This window comes from Neoarius graeffei, chromosome 9 (genome assembly GCF_027579695.1).
Source record: "Neoarius graeffei isolate fNeoGra1 chromosome 9, fNeoGra1.pri, whole genome shotgun sequence".
Taxonomy (NCBI): domain Eukaryota; kingdom Metazoa; phylum Chordata; class Actinopteri; order Siluriformes; family Ariidae; genus Neoarius; species Neoarius graeffei.
This window is the reverse complement of record NC_083577.1, coordinates 55,253,502-55,274,864: the sequence shown is the minus strand read 5'-3', so window position 1 is coordinate 55,274,864 and position 21,363 is coordinate 55,253,502. Positions and strand designations below refer to the sequence as shown.

General features: G+C 41.9%; 2 protein-coding genes across 3 annotated transcripts in view; one reads left to right on the top strand and one right to left on the bottom strand.

Moving 5' to 3' along the window:
• Positions 1–4,139, bottom strand: part of kdm6a (lysine (K)-specific demethylase 6A) — a 75,168-nt gene extending 71,029 nt beyond the window's left edge. For both annotated transcript variants that reach the window (XM_060929838.1, XM_060929839.1), the window contains exons 1-2: positions 3,636–4,139; positions 3,442–3,505 (exon numbers count right to left, since the gene is read on the bottom strand). In XM_060929838.1, the coding sequence (XP_060785821.1) occupies positions 3,442–3,505; positions 3,636–3,817 (246 nt within the window). In that variant the 5' untranslated portion in view covers positions 3,818–4,139. The remainder of the gene's footprint in view (positions 1–3,441; positions 3,506–3,635) is intronic.
• Positions 4,140–6,275: 2,136 nt separating this feature from the next.
• Positions 6,276–15,745, top strand: fundc1 (FUN14 domain containing 1). The gene is made up of 5 exons (XM_060929841.1): positions 6,276–6,380; positions 8,981–9,137; positions 9,454–9,529; positions 9,641–9,769; positions 15,145–15,745. Exons 1-5 carry the CDS (start codon positions 6,362–6,364, stop codon positions 15,220–15,222), a joined length of 459 nt encoding a protein of 152 aa, XP_060785824.1. The 5' UTR covers positions 6,276–6,361; the 3' UTR covers positions 15,223–15,745.
• The last annotated feature ends 5,618 nt before the right edge of the window (positions 15,746–21,363 follow it).

Below are 21,363 nucleotides of genomic sequence, written 5' to 3'. Positions count from 1 at the left end.
TCAGCCAGTTTGATTTCAGTGAGAAAGCAATTCAACCCTTAAGTCAACCGAAATGCAGTAAATGAACCAAATATGCCATGTATTATGGGACTAAGAGCAGTATTTTTCTGTAGGTGCAAGCTGCTTACCTGACCCATGAGCACCAAACGGAGCCAAAGGATAGAAATAGTGATAAAACCTTTGAGATTAGCTATGCACATCATTGTCTTGTTATTTATTTAGCAACAGCTCCATGTTGTCCGAGCTTGGGTGATCTTTGGGATTTCTTCAAGCATTTGGCAGAAGTTGACCTCTGTATTAGGGTTGATACTTTGATCATATTGAATGATCAGATGGTTACCTTACCAGGGATTGTTTCAAAAACAGCAATTAAATGCATTTCAGTCTGATGCCAGGAACAGACCACACAATACTTTTGTCTTTCACCAATGGTCACCATGTCAGATTAGGCAATCAATGGTGCTGTGTCTTAGTCAGGAGACTGGCAACACTACAAGCCTGAGCTCAACCAATCATCACTGACATCCTTGCAGGTCAATGGGGAGGAGGGTCAAGAAACTGTCGATCATGGGTTCAGAAGAGCTGGGCGTGAACACGTCGTAGGAATCAAAACAAGCGAAAAAATAGGAAAATTCTGACATGCTAGACTTTGTTGGGGTGTCATGGAGTGTAGAAAGCCACACCACTATTCTTCAATCGTCTCTGATTGGGCCTGTTCGTTGGTCCCAACGTTCATATTCAGGCCCAATGCTGGAAATTTGCTGGCGATAACAAAACTGTCAAATTCCGGCTATATTTCCGGGGGTGGCACGGCGGTGCAGTGGTTAGCACTGTCGCCTCACAACAAGAAGGTTCCAGCTTCGAACCTCATGGCCGACGGAGGCCTTTCTGTGTGGATTTCGCATGTTCTCGCCATCTCTGCGTGGGTTTCCTCCGGGTGCTCCGGTTTCCTCCCCAGTCCAAAGACATGCAGATTGGGTACAATGGGGGCCACTGTAATTGGCACAAGCTGTAGTGGCTTCCCAGTCATAATGTATGTACATCTTGTTATGGCAAAGCTAAAAAAATTTAAATTAATCTGATCCTGACGTCATGCTCTGTTTATAATGACATGATTAATAATGACAACGTATTAATGGGATTTTAATGGAGAAGTCATCAAAAATATTTTTCTATTAGGGTTGGATTAGTTTTAATCCCAAACTTAAAAATAAATAAATAGGGAGGTAGGGTCATGTAATTATTACCAAAAGCATCTCTGATTTTATTCCCACCCAAATCCACCACGTCAATTTTTTTCTTCACCAAACAGCACTTTTCTGGAGCAATTACACCGTATTTTACCTTCTATAAAAATCAATATAAGTAACTCCAGGTGCTAGATGAAGTCTATAGAGTTTAAAATGAAAGACAAAAAAAAATATTTAAAAAGATTTGTCAGAGAAGTAGTGCTTCCAGGGGTTCAAGACAACAGAGTTCGTAGCACAGGTACAGCCTACATACATCTAACAGTGATGTGACCTAATAATCATGCGCCTGTGCATCACCAACATTACAACAAAGTTATAACAAAGCTTAAAATCCTTTGTTGATATTAAAATGATGGACATGTAACAGACATGAAATTTTCAGTTTGAAAACCATCATGAAATCTCCCATTCATACAGAGATCGCTAATCCCACGCAATTCAATCATTATTAATAAACAATCTTACTTGTCTGGAAACCATATCCTGCAGAAAGAACAACGATTAGGAGAATTGAGCTTTTTGTTTCCTTTGGGATTCATTTTATATACACGCATACACAAGGATGCGCAAATAGACTTGTACAAAGATATCAGAATAAATATTTCCCACGATTTTCAGCACTGGCTTGAGTTATCATCATCATTAGCGTCATCAATACAACCATTTTATAACTAGATCATATATCACATTAAGAACCGCAAGACCCCTAATCATATGAAGAGTGCTTAAAGTTGATTTTGCGTTGCTTATGCAATGCACCAAAAGTCACGCGTGAACTGAGATTCCCAGGCCGTGGAGCTTTTGTACCAACACATGCATTTATTATTATTGTACAAGGTTTTTGGGAAACCAGGCAATGCAAGCTGACAGGCCTCCATAAATCAGAGGCACAGACTAACCTGACTAAAACTGAAACAGGGTTAGAAATGAGATTTTTTTTTTTCCGAGACCAAGCTGACAACTGTGTGCACGCAACCTCCCTGAATTGGGCCTGCACTCAGAGAAAAACAAAAAGAAAAAAAGGGAAAAAAAGGAGAGAGAGAGAGACGCCAGTATGTCCAAGATCTTTTTTCCCCCTTTACAATCCAGTTATGTAGATCCATTAAGTTATAGGTACGTCGTATGCTAAGTGAAAACCCTGAGTGCCAGCTCACTAAACAAACAAGGGCTTGGATTCCCAGATAGTGCAGTTTGTTTTTATGATTATTCTTAAATACCGAGCAGGCATTTAGGAATCTAATCCCTGACCAGGTTGGCTAGCTAACAGTGCCAGCACAGCCACTTCAGAAAATATACATGTTCGTTTATTTTGAAATCGTTTAGCCGAACACCACCCGACACAAAAACACGTAATATGGCGCATTCAAATACTGAGCTAGCATCCAGCTAGCAAGGTAGTTATCGAAGTAGTCCCAAAAAGGGAGCGGTCTACATGCTAAAAAGGAACGCGAAATAAAATTTGTGCGTCAGAGTGAAAGCTTTTCGATAGTTATATAGGTTACACGAACACTGCAGCCAAGCTCGGTGGCTTAAACCGGGTTATTTGCTGGCAAACTAACCAGGTTTAGTAGGTTAGCGAGTCCGTCCTAAACCTGCACATTAACCGGGGTCGCTAACTAGAACACCAAGTTGAGCTATAACACTGTTATTACACCTAATACTCGTTAATAACGATTCGGAAGAAAAGCAACAACGTCAAGCCTGCTAGCTAAAAGCCGGTTGCCACATAGTTAACTGATTAATATGTGGCTAACACATCTCGCGCCCACCACATGCTATCAGCAGCAGTACTTAACAAAGCGACACAACTAGCTCAGAGAAAGCAAAATGACAACGCAGGAGAAATACATTTCCCTTAAATTACCCACCAATCTTCAATTAACTAGTTTACTGGTGCAGGTTTATGGAATATGCAAAGGCTAAACGCTTCGTAGACCAGCCAGGAAAACTACAAATAATCACAAGCACGACCCCTTGAAAATTATCTAGTTCAGTGCAGGAAAAAAAAAAGTACCGTTAAATATATATACACATGTGTAAATATAACTATATAGATATATAGTTAGGCTAAAACGATATTTTCGCTTCTAAATTAAATTAAAAGTCTGTGATGTGGAGCCGAAATGAAGGTACGGTGCTAAAAGATGAGTGCCAGCTCCAGGTCGTTCTGTGTGCGTATAGCTAACATTACCTTTAACAGCAAGGCCTTCGTTCTGGCGCCATCTTCATGAAGCCTCTGAAATCCAAACAGTGAACTGCAAGAGCAGAGGACAACACAGAGGCGGTTCTCTTACTTCAATTGATTTTTAACGACTTCTGCACAGGAACGTGTCACTTTTTTAAAAACAACGATCAAAACTAGTTCGAACAAAAGATTTATCTAACCTGTCAACGCCGGCCAAGCATTCCCTTTCTTCAGCTGTGAGCTTTGGAAAGTCCTCTTCGCTTTCACTCGCTTTCCGCGCCGCCATTTTCTTTTCCTCATCATCATCGCCGAGACTCCGAGCAGCAGCAGCGGCAGCAGCGGTGCAGGCTGCAGAGGCCACTGACACTCCCCACGATTTCATGGAAGAGTCCAAAAGAAGCAGCAGAGCCACGCCACCGGATTAATGTATCAGCTCGCCGTCCCTCAGCACCTCTGTGCGGGTCCCAAACGCAAAATGAGCAGATGCCAAAATCCGTTCAGGAAAAGACTCTCCTCAAAACAGCCCTCTTTTCACATTGTCTTCCACACAAATCCTTCTCGCTTTTCCCAACACCCAGTTAGGCACGTTAAACAACAATGCTGATTTTGTTTTTTTCCGTTAAGTGTCAATGTAACGATATCACAAACTTCCCCTTCAGTCGCCAGTTCCAACTTGTTATAATTGTGTCACTCAAGCGAACCCACGCCGCCGCCTTGGCCACGCCTTCTCTTATCGTTTACACCAATCGCTGCTCGTGTGTACAAACACGTGACCGGCCTTGTCTTGGGATCCCTCTTTTTCATAAACTTTCAAAGGGGGAGGATAAATAACAAACGACTCAACTTTACGCTATCTGTTCGTCTACTTCGATTGGCGGACGCCGCTCAATTGTGATTGCGTCAAACAGTTTTGAAATATCTCATTGGTTAAATCAGCTGTCCATTCACGCTCACAACGATATGCAAAGATAGAGAAAGGCGTAATGGCCACTGTTGCCAGTTCCTCTTTTTATAAGCGATAAGAGTTTGTTTTTTTCTATTCGAAAATCATGTGTCTTTCGGTCTTTCGGTCTTTAAATAAACGTAAAAATATAATTTCAGATACCTGACAGCTTTTACGCTTGCTGTTCATGTGGCAAAAGGTCCCAGTTTACTTACAATATCATTCTATTGTGAGGATCCTCTTTTCATTTTTTTCCAGTTAACAACATAAACAAAATATTCAATGGATTTAAAACACATGTACAAATATATATATTGTACAAATGTATATGTCCTATTACGCATGCAAATATACAGATCTTAACACCACTGTGTCCGCGGGTGGTGTATTATTTATATGTCTTATATCTGTATGTCAGACTGAAACCTTTTGATTTTTTTTGTCTAAATCTATCCAAGTAAATAAATAACTCGTGCAAAAATGTATTATGTATTAAATTATAATAGTGTCTTATAATTCATTTAACACCATATCAACCAGTTTGATCTTTGAGGACATATGAAGAATAACCTGAAGAAGAAGCCTGTATTTGTCACATATACAGTACAACATAGTGAAATGCTTTATTTTTCCTTTAGGTACCTCAGTTTTTTAGGAAGTCAGGGTCAGAGCACAGGGACCAGCCATGATTCAGCGCTCTGGAGCAGAAAGGGTTAAGGGCCTTGCTCATGGGCCCAACGGTGGCAGCTTGGTGGTGCTGGGACTGAAATCCCCGACTCTCTTATTGATGAGACATCTTAAGTGATGAGTGGCAATATTACTAATTATTTTTTTTTACTGCATGTCATTTCATGAAAAAAAAATCTTGCCCAGTCCCACTATCCATGTAGAGATCCAATGGTTATCTACAGTTGTAAAAACTCAAAAGATCCTCACACAGGAATGATGAAGCGGCCCCATAACAGTAGTTACAGATTCCACAGCCATACTATCACAAATGCAATTGATGTTAAATACTTGAATCATACATCCATTGCAATACAGGAATTTTAAACATATAATAGTCTGCCACGCTAACTGATGTTACAGAGCTCTTATTAATACCCAACCTGTAAGCGGGGTCTAAAGCTGTCCACAGCTACGAAGTAGATATTGTAATATATACATGACACATAAACATGCCTGTGGTAAATAAACCATGAAAAACTGTCATTGTGCCACACTGGTGCAGTAGGCAGTGTTCACCTCACAACCTTCTAATTTCACAGCTCCAGGGTGTGAATAAAATGAAACAGAAAGCTGCCATGACATTCTGGCAAGTGCCCTATTAAATGAAAGCGTTTCATAATGCCATACTTTGTTCTATTCGAACTGTATAACTGAGCTGAAATATCAAGCACAATGTAAGAGCCGTTCAAAACTGCTTTATAAAGCTGCCTGAGGTGCATTTGTTAGTATTATAGTATTTGTAAGTTTTTGAACCATAAAAGGTGTTGTCATTCAGATGAACCAATAGCTTTGTAATTGTAAACCTGCTACACCTTAAAATGACATCATGGGACCATTTAATTTCATAATATGATGCATATCTTCATAAATTTCAGGCTGCTTGTTTATTTATTTAACCTCATAGATAAACGCAGAGCTTGCAATATAGTCAATATATATATTATGTTCATATATTTATATGTTTCTACTTGGCTTTTGCTTATTTCTACTAATCCAAATAAATGTAGCTGTTAATGATATCATATATAAAGATGGAGATTATAACTGCACCAAACGAAACAGAATAAATAACCAGGAGATTGCAAATTGTACTAGAAATCGTCTGTTAATAAACAATTAGTCAACATCGTCACTTTCTTTGCTACAGCTTAGCACTGGGCTCGATGGGAAGGAATCACTTCCGCGATTCGGGAGCGCACTGCGCATGTGCAGTGGAAGACGCAACGGTTGTCAACAGCGCTGGAGCTGTGTAAAATGGCGGATCGTGGAGAAGGTAAATTACAAATGGTACCACTAAACCTTGAAACGGAGCATGCCTTATTTGATCTGTTTGGTTCTAGCCGGTGTGGGTGTTTATAGAGAAAGTGATCGGCGTGTCACGACAGGGGTCAGCTTTAACCCCTTCAAATTAATTTTTTATACATATATAACTAGCATTTAGTGTTAGAATGGATATCTTCGAGTGCAGAACGTTTATGTTCATTTGTCTTGTGCTTTCTGATTATTTTGATCATGTGTGCTGATCGCCAAAGATACCCATAGTACAGATGATAATTTTGGTCTTCAGTATATTTGTAATAAGAACACCATATTGTCTGCTATTTGAGAGTACAAGACAATAGGACACTTATTTTGCAGTGTAATAGTGATGGCAGTGATTTTGTTTTATTTGCAAAAGCAAGGTTAAGACAGGGAAAGGTGTTCCAGATTAGTGGTAACGTTTGTTTTCACCTCGTTGTTATACTTTATATGTTGTTTCCCCTGGGTTCTAAAAAATATTCTTCACTTTTTTCATTGAAGAATAAAATCCGAGAAGTATCCTTCACTTTTTCTCAGTCTGTGTTTGTTTTTTTTTCTTGATTTCTGACTTATCAAAGTGGACTTAATACAGGTTTATACCAGACAAACTGCCACAATTCAAATATTTGTACAGATACATGCCTCTCCATTACACATAAAATTAGGCTCCACTCCATCCTCTAATAAAGAAGACTTGATTTTGGGTGCCCTGTGCACCATCAAGCAAAAATAAACCTCTTTATTTTGAGCTGGAATGATTCAAGAGGTATTAGGACTCCCTTTACTTCAACACAAAACTTGATTTACAGTTGAACAGAGTCGAGAAGACTCTCGGACCAACCAGCGGTGAAGGAAGCTGATTTTCCTGTCGATTTATGAACTGAACACAGAATGACACTGCATTTTTCATCATACCATTAGTTAGCAGCTAAAAGACCTGGGGCTCAGTCTAGTTTTCCTGAGGCTTGTATTTTTTTAAGGGAGAATGGCATCAAGGCGGCACGGTGGTGTAGTGGTTAGCGCCGTCGCCTCACAGCAAGAAGGTCCGGGTTCGAGCCCCGTGGCCGGCGAGGGCCTTTCTGTGTGGAGTTTGCATGTTCTCCCCGTGTCCGCGTGGGTTTCCTCCGGGTGCTCCGGTTTCCCCCACAGTCCAAAGACATGCAGGTTAGGTTAACTGGTGACTCTAAATTGACCGTAGGTGTGAATGTGAGTGTGAATGGTTGTCTGTGTCTATGTGTCAGCCCTGTGATGACCTGGCGACTTGTCCAGGGTGTACCCTGCCTTTCGCCCGTAGTCAGCTGGGATAGGCTCCAGCTTGCCTGCGACCCTGTAGAACAGGATAAAGCAGCTAGAGATAATGAGATGAGATGAGATGAATGGCATCAATAGTTATGTTTAACTTTACAAGATTATCACCCACACACATTCAAAGGTTATGACATCTTTATTGGTGATTTTTGCACTGCTCTTTTTAAATTTATGTAGTTCACTTCAGTTTCTTTCTCTCATTATTATTATTATTATTATTATTATTATTATTACTATCATCAACACTCAAAGTCTCAGGAAACTGAGGCATGTGTCAATTGACTTAAATATTCCTAGTAAAATTAACCACCATTTAATGATAATATATATCTCTTTTAGGACCACAAAGACACCAATTCTAAGCTACTTTATTTTTTACAATATTCAAAATTCCAGATGACCTCCAAGTCAGTTGTTTTCTATTAATCGCTTACTTTTTTGAGGATGAAAATACCCAGGGGCTATAGCCTGAGTGATGAGGCCTAACAACACCACAGCATTAGCCACGGGGACTTGACACACCACGCCACTCCAAACATGGAGCGCTTCAGTCGCTTACTAGCTGGCAGCACTTTCACTTTGATGGGTTTTTTTTAACCAACCCCTGTATTACTGACACTGTTCGATGTGCTTGAGGACAGTAGGGGTCCTGAGTTTGCCTGCCTATTTCGGCCCTTAAATCATCTTCAGTGCTTGAAGAAGCCCACCCAAAAAACTTCACCAGCTTCAACTGCACCATTGTTTGGTTCACGCAAAGATAATTACACCACCAACACCAGGCCGATGAAGACGCACTGCAATTGGTCAAAAGCTCTCTGCTGATTTGGTCATTATGTGTAGTCAATTTTTATTGGTCACCAGCACTTGCTAATTGTTTATGCTCTGGGGAAGTCTCTTCACTGGGGTTGGATTTCTAGGAAAGATGACTTACAATAAAGATGACACACATTTGTCACTGTGATGACTGCTAGTAATTTCCTCTTTGTCACTGATGGATTATGTTCGTCAATGACAAGTGCCAGCGGGGACCCTGGATATGTGAAGGAGACTAGCCATATTAGGGTTGTAAGATGAGGTTTCCATCAAACCATTCTAATCCCTAAAGGGATTTTTTTTAAACAAATTTTATAATTTTTGTCTCTTATTCTAAACATTTTGCTGTCCACAGAAACTCTTATACTTCCAAACATGAGGTTCTATGGATTCCTTGATGTTTAAAACTAAACAGCTGGATGTGTAAAATGTCCTTATTTAATCCATACACAGGGGCCGAGAGTGAGGATGAGCTGTATGAGGTGGTGGACATCACTGAATATGCGCGACGACATCAGTGGTGGAGTCGAATTTTCGGGAACAACACAGGGCCCATTGCTGAAAAGTATTCAGTAGCCACACAGATCATGATGGGTGGCGTAACAGGATGGTAAAGATAAGTCATGCAGCTTCAAAGACATCCTCATATAATTTCTCTCATGATTCTCAGTAAACTTCCTTCCAATGAGAAAACCACAAGTATGCCTGCTGTTCAGATGATTAATTATATGATAACATAGAAAGAGAGCATTTTAATTAATTAATTAACTCTTAATTTCCCTGAGGGAACCTTCCAAACGGGATCAATAAAGTTTTATCTAATCTAATCATTTGTAACAGGTAACAGTACTGTGCTGTATTTGGAGAATGCAAAAACTACCAAAATTAACAATACCAAATTTAATGGCATTTTGTTTGCATCCTAGGTGTGCTGGTTATCTTTTCCAGAAGGTTGGGAAAATTGCTGCAACCGCAGTTGGTGGAGGATTTCTTTTGTTACAAGTAAGTAAACTTCACACATTTCAAATATATCTTCTTCATGGGAACATTTTAATTTTACATGTGGATATGCTGCAATAACTGTCAATCTAGAAACTTTATTTTCATTTTCAGATTGCCAATCACAGTGGGTATGTGCAGGTGGACTGGAAGAAAGTAAAGAAGGATGTCAATAAAGCAAAAAAGCATCTGAAGAAGAAGGCCAACAAAGCAGCACCAGAGCTGAATTCATTTATCGATGAGGTAGTTTCGCAGTTGAGAAAAACTTTAACATATTCAATTGTCTAAGATCTAGCAATGCTTCTATAACGTACAATTAAAAAAAAAATTATAATGAAATGTAACACATTCTGGTGATATTTTTGACATTTAGAATGCTCATTATAATAATAGAATTTCTAAATATATTTAATGTATCTTGTTTAAGTTTATAAAATAATAGTTTTCTTTATAATACTTACACAATGCAAAAGACCTAGCCTTGTTTTTGAACGGGTACAAGAAATCCCAGTGGGTCCGATTATGATGAATGAAAATGTTGCTTAAAATGTTTATACACTATATTGCCAAAAGTATTTGCTCACCCATCCAAATTATCGGAATCAGGTATTCCAATCACTTCCATGGCCACAAGTGTATAAAATCAAGCACCTAGGCATGCAGACTGTTTTTACAGTTTGGAGCTGGCCCCTTCCTCTTCCAACATGACTGTGCACCAGTGCACAAAGCAAGGTTCATAAAGACATGGATGACAGAGTCTGGTGTGGATGAACTTGACTGGCCTGCACAGAGTCCTGACCTCAACCCGATAGAACACCTTTGGGATGAATAGTTTTAGACCAAACTTGTAGCATCTTTAGTGCTTTTAGGAACAGCATTTTCTTTCATAATTTGTAATTCTGGGCGGCACGGTGGTGTAGTGGTTAGCGCTGTCGCCTCACAGCAAGAAGGTCCGGGTTCGAGCCCCATGGCCGGCGAGGGCCTTTCTGTGTGGAGTTTGCATGTTCTCCCCGTGTCCGCGTGGGTTTCCTCCGGGTGCTCCGGTTTCCCCCACAGTCCAAAGACATGCAGGTTAGGTTAACTGGTGACTCTAAATTGACCGTAGGTGTGAATGTGAGTGTGAATGGTTGTCTGTGTCTATGTGTCAGCCCTGTGATGACCTGGCGACTTGTCCAGGGTGTACCCCGCCTTTCGCCCGTAGTCAGCTGGGATAGGCTCCAGCTTGCCTGCGACCCTGTAGAAGGATAAAGCGGCTAGAGATAATGAGAGTATAAATACACACATGATTTTTTTTAAATCACATTAAAAAAAAATTTATTTCAGAATTCAAAAGCGGCATGCAAATGTAATAAAGGTGCGTAGACTTGTCACTTATCTACAGTGGTGCTTGAAAGTTTGTGAACCCTTTAGAATTTTCTATATTTCTGTATAAATATGACCTAAAACATCTTCAGATTTTCACACAAGTCCTAAACATAGATAAAGAGAACCCAGTTAAACAAATGAGACAAAAATATTATACTTGGTCATTTATTTCTTTATTGAGGAAAATGATCCGATATTACATACCTGTGAGTGGCAAAAGTATGTGAACTTTTGCTTTCAGTATCTGGTGTGACCCCCTTGTGCAGCAATAACTGCAACTAAACGTTTCCGGTAACTGTTGATCAGTCCTGCACACTGGCTTGGAGGAATTTTAGCCCATTTTTCCGTATTGAGGTATTTCACCTGACGTCACAGGGTCACGTGACGCCCCGGTGTCCACCATTTTGGACGGCAAGCTAGCTAATGTCAACAACAGTAGCTGGTATGTTACTGTAGCAATGTTTATGTTCAGTCATTTGGATGACTGTTAAAACCTTTCAGTCTCAAGTGTTTCCTTTACTGGATTTACTAGTTTACTGAGCCAGCGAGCCCCGGAGCGCTAGCTAGCCGGCCAGCCAGCCCCGGAGCGCTAGCTAGCCGGCCAGCCAGCCCCGGAGCGCTAGCTAGCCGGCCAGCCAGCCCCGGAGCGCCAGCTAGCCGGCCAGCCAGCCCCGGAGCGCCAGCTAGCCGGCCAGCCAGCCCCGGAGCGCCAGCTAGCCGGCCAGCCAGCCCCGGAGCGCCAGCTAGCCGGCCAGCCAGCCCCGGAGCGCCAGCTAGCCGGCCAGCCAGCCCCGGAGCGCCAGCTAGCCGGCCAGCCAGCCCCGGAGCGCCAGCTAGCCGGCCAGCCAGCCCCGGAGCGCCAGCTAGCCGGCCAGCGAGCCCCGGAGCGCCAGCTAGCCGGCCAGCCAGCCCCGGAGCGCCAGCTAGCCGGCCAGCCAGCCCCGGAGCGCCAGCTAGCCGGCCAGCCAGCCCCGGAGCGCTCGCTAGCCGGCCAGCCAGCCCCGGAGCGCTCGCTAGCCGGCCAGCCAGCCCCGGAGCGCTCGCTAGCCGGCCAGCCAGCCCCGGAGCGCTCGCTAGCCGGCCAGCCAGCCCCGGAGCGCTCGCTAGCCGGCCAGCCAGCCCCGGAGCGCTCGCTAGCCGGCCAGCCAGCCCCGGAGCGCTCGCTAGCCGGCCAGCCAGCCCCGGAGCGCTCGCTAGCCGGCCAGCCAGCCCCGGAGCGCTCGCTAGCCGGCCAGCCAGCCCCGGAGCGCTCGCTAGCCGGCCAGCCAGCCCCGGAGCGCTCGCTAGCCGGCCAGCCAGCCCCGGAGCGCTCGCTAGCCGGCCAGCCAGCCCCGGAGCACGCTCAGTAAACTAGTAAATACAGTAAAGGAAAAACTTATAACGGGCCATGTCTCAACAGACTAAGAAGTTATTTCAATGACATTTAATAACATTTTGTTTATCCTGAGGACCGAAAGTAAATGAAAATGTGAACAAACCTTAGCTGTCAGTGAACAATCCTGGTGGAAGCAGGTAAATGTCATTCTCTAAGCCTGCTAACCTCAATTTTTGCAAATACCTCTCCCTCTGCTCGCCCTGTAAATGCCCTACGTCGCTGGATAGTGAAGGTGTTTTCTGCATCTCGCTCCTTTTTCTTTTATGTTTTTCGTTTGTCGCCTTCCTCGCATTCAAACTGATTCGAGCCGTGCCGTCCAAAATGGCAGCATCACATGACTTGGTCACGTGAGTGAAATACCTCAATAGAACAGCTTCAACTCTGGGATGTTGGTGGGTTTCCTCACATGAACTGCTCGCTTCAGGTCCTTCCACAACATTTTGATTGGATTAAGGTCAGGACTTTGACTTGGCCATTCCAAAACATTAACTCTATTCTTCTTTAACCGTTCTTTGGTAGAACGACTTGTGTGCTTAGGGTCATTGTCTTGCTGCATGACCCACCTTCTCTTGAGATTCAGTTCATGGACAGATGTCCTGACATTTTCCTTTAGAATTCACTGGTATAATTCAGAATTCATTGTTCCATCAATGATGGCAAGCCGTCCTGGCCCAGATGTAGCAAAACAGGCCCAAACCATGATACTACCACCACCATGTTTCACAGATGGGATAAGGTTATTATAATGGAATGCAGTGTTTTCCCTTCTCCAAACATGACGCTTCTCATTGAAACCAAAAAGTTCTGTTGTGGTCTCATCCGTCCACAAAACATTTTTCCAATAGCCCTCTGGCTTGTCCACGCGATCTTTAGCAAACTGCAGACGAGCAGCAGCGTTCACGATTTCCTATAATTACCTGCGTATTTATATTAAATATGCATATAAAACCATACCACTTGAGCTACATCCAGGACATGGAGAACCAAAACTATGACATCAGTCTCTGTATGTCACTCGAGAAAATCGATGAATTGTTTTGATAAATTGGGGTACTTTTTGTTTGTGTGTCTATATAATAAAAAGAAAATCACATGTTAACTTGAAGATATGAAGTTTCTCTTCTCATGTTGAAAAACTCATATTTTTCATATGAAATACATCACGGATCTGAGTGACATTCAGATATTTCACTCTGATGACATCACTCTCAGTGTTTTCCTGCTGACGAGATGTGCATTGTCAAAATGGCGAAATTCAAAATTAAAATTATTTTGATGAACTTGCGTATTTTTTGTTTGTCTATATAATAAAAAGAACATCACATGTTAGCTTGAAGATATGAAGTTTATCTTTAAGTGTTGAAAATATTTTCACTCGTTCACTTCGCTCACTCATGAATATGTTCACCACTCAAAGACAAACTTCATATCTTCATGCAACCATGCAATATCCTCATATACAGTATAATATGCATGCAGTAATTTGCAAATCCTTTTTGACCTATATTCAATTGCATACAATTCAAAGACAAGATATTTAATGTTGTAACTAATAAACTTGATTTTTTTTGTAAATATACACTCATTCTTATTTTGATACCTGCAACATGTTCCAAAAAAGTTGGGACAGGGGCATGTTTACCACTGTGTTACATTACCTTTTCTTTTAACAACACTCAGTAAGCATTTGGGAACTGAGGACACTAACTTTTGAAGTTTTGAGCGTGAAATTCTTCCCCATTATTGCTTGATATTCAACTTCAGCTGCTCAACAGTGCAGGGTCTCTGTTGTCATATTTTGCACTTCATAATGTGCCAGACATTTTCAGTGGGAAGCAGTCAGGCCAGTTTAGCACCTGCACTCTTTTTCTATGCAGAATGTGGCTTGGCATTGTTTTGCTGGGATAAGCAGGGATATCCCTAGAAAAGACATTTGGATGGTGGCATATGTATATACATTTCAGTATTAATGGTGCTTTCACAGATATGCAAATTACCCATGCTGGCTTTTGAACTTAGTGCTGGTAACAATCTGAATGGTCCTTTTCCTCTTTAGCCTGGAGGACAGTGTCCACGATTTCCAAAATTCAATGAAATATGGACTCGTCAGACCACAGCACACTTTTCCGTTTTGCGTCAGTCAATCTCCGATGACCTCAGGCCCATAGAAGTAGGCTGCGTTTCTGGATGTTGTTGATGTAAAAGCCGTACTTTGCATAGTAGATGCAGCAACAAACTGTGTTTACCCACAGCAGTTTTCCAAAGTGAGCTCATGTAGTCATGTCAGTTTTTAATGCAGTGCCACCTGAGGGATCAAAGGTCACTGGCTTTCAGTATTGAGTTTCGGCCTTGCCCCTTACGTGCAGAGATTTCTCTGGATTCTCTGTCTTTTGAACATGATATGGATTGTCAATGGTGAAATCCCTAAATTCCTTGCAACTGTACATTGAGAAAAGTTGTTCTTAAACTACTGGACTATTTGCACATGCAGTTTTTTCACAATGTAGTGAACGCCTCCCCATCCGAGTTTGTGAACGACTGAGCTTTTCCATTTACCAGTTAACCTGTTTACTTGTAGCATGTTCCAAACAGATGCTTGAGCATTCCACAACTTTCCCTGTCTTTTGTTGCCCTTGTCCCAACTTTTTTGGAATGTGTTGCAGGTATCAAATTCAGAATGAGTGTATGTTTACAAAAGCAAAGTTTATCAGTTTGACCATTAAATATCTTGTCTTTGTATTGTACTTAATTGAATATAGATTGAAAAGGATTTGCAAGTCATTGCATTCTGTTTTTATTTATGTTGTATACAGTGTCCCAACTTTTTTGGACTCGGGCTTGTGTAGGTATACTGTGTATATGTCTTATTGTTTTGCAGGCCACAGAATTTGTGAAGACGAATATAGTTGTTTCAAGTGGATTTCTTGGAGGATTTCTGCTGGGTCTGGCATCTTGAGTTGCAGCTGGACCTGCTATACAAATGGACACTCTTCACCTAGAGATATTCTCTGCTGTATTGTATTTTATTTTATTTTATTGCTGTATTGCAGAGATGTACATGTAAAAAAAAAAACCTTTGCAGTATTGCTTGGTTTGAGGCAGAGTTGGGAAATATAGTTTGGTTTCTCAGCTATGTCTATGTCTAAGAAAGAAAAACCTGCACATAAGTGATATCTTGTAAATAATGGAACTGCTATGGTATGAACCATTTTTATGCCAATTTTGATTGGTAGTGTTGTTGATAAGGTAGAAAAATGAATACAATGCGTCATGGAGTAGGCCTGAATTAAACTCTATTTAAATAATGAATTGCTTACATATGTACTTTGTTTAGGGCTGCGTTTATTTATATGTTATATCTCTCGTTTCACACGGGGTGGTTTTTGTTTGTTTATTATATATTTTATTCATACACACTATGTGCTGATTCTGTCAGTGTTTGAATAACATGTGTGGTCACATAAAAGTTAATCTACTAATGCTGAAGTCATTTGTGCCTTGCTTGTCAATAGCATAATTTCTTTATCAATGGCGGGGGCCAGTGGATATAAAAATTCTACAAACCCCTGTTAAAATTGTAGATTTTTGTGAAGTAAAAAAGTTTCAACAAGATAATTTATATCAGATATTTATCTTCATATAATTCAAAATTCAAGTGGAAAAACAAATAAAAATATTTGGGGGTGGGGTACTTTATTTAAAGTTCTTTTTGCTTGTAATATGGTACAGCACTCAATCTTTTTCGGTAACAGTCTACCAACTCTGCACATCTTGATTTGGCAATTTTATTCCACTTTTCCTTGCAAAAATATTATAGAGCTATCAAATTGTGCAGAGATCTCGGTATTTTATGATAGGATTTAGACCTGGGCACTGACTGGGCCATTCTAAACACTATCATCTTTTGTAGCCGTACCTTTGTTGACTTGAATTTGTGATTTGGGTTATGATCATGCTAGAAAGTGACATTTTTCTTTAACTAAAGCTAACAGAGGCCTACAGGTTTTGTGCCAAAATAGATTGGTATTTGGAGCTATCTATTATGTCCTCTATTTTGCCTAGAGCCCCAGTGCCAGCTGAAGAGAAGCTGCCCCATAGTATGATGCTGCCACCTTCACCATGGGTATGGTGGTGTTTGGGTGATGAGTGGGCTTGTTTGTTTTTGTGCTAAAAATATCTTATGGCCAAAAAAGTTCTGCCTTGGTCTCATCATTTGGCTTATGTCTAGCCGAATTACCCCACAGCCCAGACGTGAAGAATATAAGAGATTTACATGCAGGTAGTGACCAGTACTTGGTAGATACTCCTGCAACGCCTTTTATAGGTCTCTTGGTAATCTATTCCTAAGTTTTCTTTTTGTCATTTCATCTATTTTAGAGGGATGTCCTGTTTTTGGTAATGTCACTGTATGCTCGGTTTTCTTTGCTTGAAGGTCTTCACAGTGTTCCATGGTACGTTTAATGTTTTTGGAAATTCTTTTGTACCCCTCTCCCAGTACATGCTTTGTAAGTTCTTTGTGGGCCGTGGCTTCAGTAGTCGGATGAAACCAAGAAAATCCTATAGAAACAGCTGATCTTTATTTGGAATTAATCAATTATTTCACTGATGACCTGTGCATGATGATTACTTTTAGACAAGACAAGAAGATAAGAAGCCTTTATCTATTGCATGTACACTCGAGCACAGACTTAAGCACAGTGACTATCCACCTCTGTATTTAACCCATCTGAAGCAGTGGACACACACATGCACATATCCAGAGCAGTGGGCTATTATGCTACAGCACCCAGGAAGTTCGGTGCCTTGATCAAGTGTACTTCAGCCTAACCTTCAGGCCATGGCTGCCCCATGTTAACTGCGCTGTGGGGGAAACCGGAACACTCAGAGGAAACCCACGCAGACATGGGGAGAACATGCAAACTCCACACAGAAAGGCCTCTGTCTCCCATGAACCCAGAACCTTCTTGCTGTGAGGTGACAGTGTTAACCACAACACCACCGTACCATCTTTTAAACAAGTTTGAAAGTGGTTGGTTCATTCTGGGGCGGCACGGTGGTGTAGTGGTTAGCACTGTCGCCTCACAGCAAGAAGGTCCTGGGTTCGCAGCCGGCGAGGGCCTTTCTGTGTGGAGTTTGCATGTTCTCCACATGTCTCCGTGGGTTTCCTCTGGGTGCTCCGGTTTCCCCCACGGTCCAAAAAGACATGCAGGTTAGGTTAATTGGTGGGTCTAAATTGACTGCAGGTGTGAATGTGAGTGTTGTTTGTCTCTATGTGTCAGCCCTGTGATGACCTGGCGACTTGTCCAGGGTGTACCCCGCCTCTCGCCCATAGTCAGCTGGGATAGGCTCCAGCTTGCCTGCGACCCTGTAGAACAGGATAAGTGACTACAGATAATGGATGGATGGTTCATTCTGAGCAGAGTCATATGCCCCAGTATAAAAGGGTGTGCATACATGCAACCAGGTTATTGTAAGTTTTACTTTTTCTTCTTTTCTCCTGAAATGTTTCTGTTTGGGGTGGTGCAGTGGTTAGCTCTGTTGCTTCACAGCATGACGGTTGTGGGTTTGAACCTCATGGCTGACTGGGGCCTTTCTGTGTGAAGTTTGCATGTTCTCCCTGTACCTGCATGGATTTGCTCTTGTTTCCTCCAACAGTCCAAAGACAGGCAGATTAGATCCACTGGCTGCTCTAAATTGCCTGTAAGTGTGAATGGTTGTTTTTCTCTGCATTAGTGACCTGCCCAGGGTGTATCCTACCTCTTGCCTGCAGTCAGCTAGGACTGGTTCCAGCTTCCCCACGACTCTGATAGATAAGCGGTGTCAGTAATGGATGGATGCTTCTATTTGTTTATTTGAATTTTCCTGGTTGCTACTGTATCTCACGTTAAAGGTATAAAAATATCTGACGTGATTTATCTTGGTTTATTATTTTTTTACATCACGAAAACATGCAATTTTAACAGGAGTGTGTAAAATTTTAATATCCACTGTATTTGCTTTGAGGCATTCTCAGACAGCAAATAAATTCTTATTTAGAATTAAAATACATCTCTCATATTGCGATGAGAAGAAGGGATTGGATTTGATAAGAGAGTCAAATACCGCTAATAATAATTTTAAAAAAATGATGATGATGATGATGGGGCGGCACGGTGGTGTAGTGGTTAGCGCTGTCGCCTCACAGCAAGAAGGTCCTGGGTTCGAGCTCAGCGGCCAACGAGGGCCTTTCTGTGTGGAGTTTGGATGTTCTCCCCATGTCCGTGTGGGTTTCCTCCGGATGCTCTGGTTTCCCCCACAGTCCAAAGACATGCAGGTTAGGTTAACTGGTGGCTCTAAATTGGCCATAGGTGTGAATGTGAGTGTGAATGGTTGTCTGTGTCAGGTTAGGTTAACTGGTGGCTCTAAATTGAGCGTAGGTGTGAATGTGAGTGTGAATGGTTGTCTGTGTCTATGTGTCAGCCCTGTGATGACCTGGCGACTTGTCCAGGGTGTACCCCGCCTTTCGCCCGTAGTCAGCTGGGATAGGCTCCAGCTTGCCTGCGACCCTGTAGAGCAGGATAAGCAGCTACAGGTGATGGATGGATGGATGGATAATGAAAATGTGTTGGATGTCAAAAAAATGTGCATTCACACTGCATAAAATGCATGTACCGACTGTGTGCTCAGTCAGACTGTGCTCTGAACGCCATATTTGTTTGGACTCAGTAACACCATAGACTGCAAAAATAACACAGACAGAGCCGATGAAGGACCACGTGACCACGTGACCGGTACTGCGGCTCATAGTAACCGAAGTGACAACATAAGCGTTGCTATAGCAACGTGAGCTTTTGACGCAGCGAGTGTCAGCAGTGTTCGACGAATTTTATTATTATCTCAAAATGGCTTTACCACCGTTACCTGGATATTCGCTCAACAAAAATGTAAGTTCAGACGTGACATCTATTTATAATTTAATTGAAAACTAATTACAATAAGCTAGATCAAGCTAGTCAGGCTGTGTTTGTTATTTACACTCACCGGCCACTTTAATAGGAACTTGTTCTTGAGTCTAAGATTCCTGTTCTTGGCTGCAGGAGTGGAACCCAATGTGGTCTCCTACTGTTGCATGCTGAGATGCTTTTCTGCTCACCACGGTTGTAAAGAGTGATTATTTGAGTTACTATATCCTTCCTGGCAACTCGAACCAATCTTGCCATTTTCCTCTGACTTCTCTTATCAACAAAGAGTTTCCACCCACAGAACTGTCGCTCACTCAGTGTTTTTTGTTTTTCGCACCATTCTGTGTAAGTCTGTGTGCAAACCCCAGGAGATCAGCACTTTCTGAAATACTCAAACCAGTCCATCTGGCACCAACACCCATGCCACAGTGAAAGTCACAGAGATCAGAATGTTTCCCATTCTGATGTTTGAAGTGGGGCAGCACGGTGGTGTAGTGGTTAGCGCTGTCACCTCACAGCAAGAAGGTCCTGGGTTCGAGCCCCGGGGCCGGCGAGGGCCTTTCTGTGCGGAGTTTTCATGTTCTCCCCGTGTCCGCGTGGGTTTCCTCCGGGTGCTCCGGTTTCCCCCACAGTCCAAAGACATGCAGGTTAGGTTAACTGGTGACTCTAAATTGACCGTAGGTGTGAATGTGAGTGTGAATGGTTGTCTGTGTCTATGTGTCAGCCCTGTGATGACCTGGCGACTTGTCCAGGGTGTACCCCGCCTTTCGCCCGTAGTCAGCTGGGATAGGCTCCAGCTTGCCTGCGACCCTGTAGAAGGATAAAGCGGCTAGAGATAATGAGATGAGATGAGATGTTTGAAGTGAACATTAACTGAAGCTCTTGATTTGTATCTGCATGATTTTATGTATTGTGCTGCTGTCAAGGGATTGGCTGATTAGATCACTGCATAAAACAGCAAGTGTATGGGTGTGCCTAATAAAGTGGCCCAGTGAGTGTATAACATTAGCCGGGTGGATTTTAAAAGGGAAATGTTATGTCTTTAAAATGGTTGAATATATTAATAATAATTTCTATATTAATAAATATTACCCTAAACAGCACTAAACTAAACCAAGCCAATATCTGGTGTGGCTTGCTTTTTCTTTTTAAAAATGCTTTTTAAAAAAATTTACTAGTAGTCACGGGTAAATTTCATACAGCTTTATGGTCTATTTGTGGTTGGTTGAAGAGAGCAAATGGACTTGCTTGAAGATTCTTGAAAACGTTTTGCCTCTCATCCTAAAGGCATCCTCAGTTCTGTCTGACTAATAGGGAGTATCCAGTGTTTATCCTCTCATGGATCATCATAGAATCCGAATCAGAATGCTGATGGCTGCATTGTAGGTGGCTGATAAAAGATGTCATAGACACCCACCTCTGTTCAATGATGGTCGTTCCAGGTTGACAAAAATGAACGATCCTCTCTGGCTAAGATGTCTGCCAGTTTTCTGGAAGTCCTCTCATAGGGATTTCATCCCAAAGTGCGTAGAAACATATCTGTGACGAATCTCAGTCATCCAGGTACATAGTAATCTGTGGTTGGTTGAAGAGAGCAACTGGACTTGCTTGAAGATTCTTGAAAACGTTTCGCCTCTCATCCTAAAGGCATCCTCAGTTCTGTCTGACTAATAGGGAGTATCCAGTGTTTATCCTCTCATGGATCATCATAGAATCCGAATCAGAATGCTGATGCATTTTTTCATATTCGCTGGATATGAGCAATCGCGTGTTCTGATTGGCCACCACTAGGATATCAGCTCATATACCGTGAGTAGAGAAAAACAATATGGCGTAGCGTATTGCTGAACCAACCAAGGACGAAATAAAAACTCTGCTCAAAAACAAAACCCCAAAAATGTTGTCAAGTAGTTAAAAGAAACAGAAATAGCTAAACGCATATAGCCCCTCCCCCATTTCCTGTTCCACACTCCAGCCCAATCGGTGACATTAATGCACCTTTAAGTTGGTTTGCAAACCGCCAAAAAACCCTAAAGAAGAAGAAAAAGACCCCCCCCCCCCTCAAAAAAAAGCAACAAATTATGGAATAAAAGTATTTGATTGTGAAAATGTATCTTTTTTTATTTTTCAAGAATTATTATTATAGCATTTTCCAC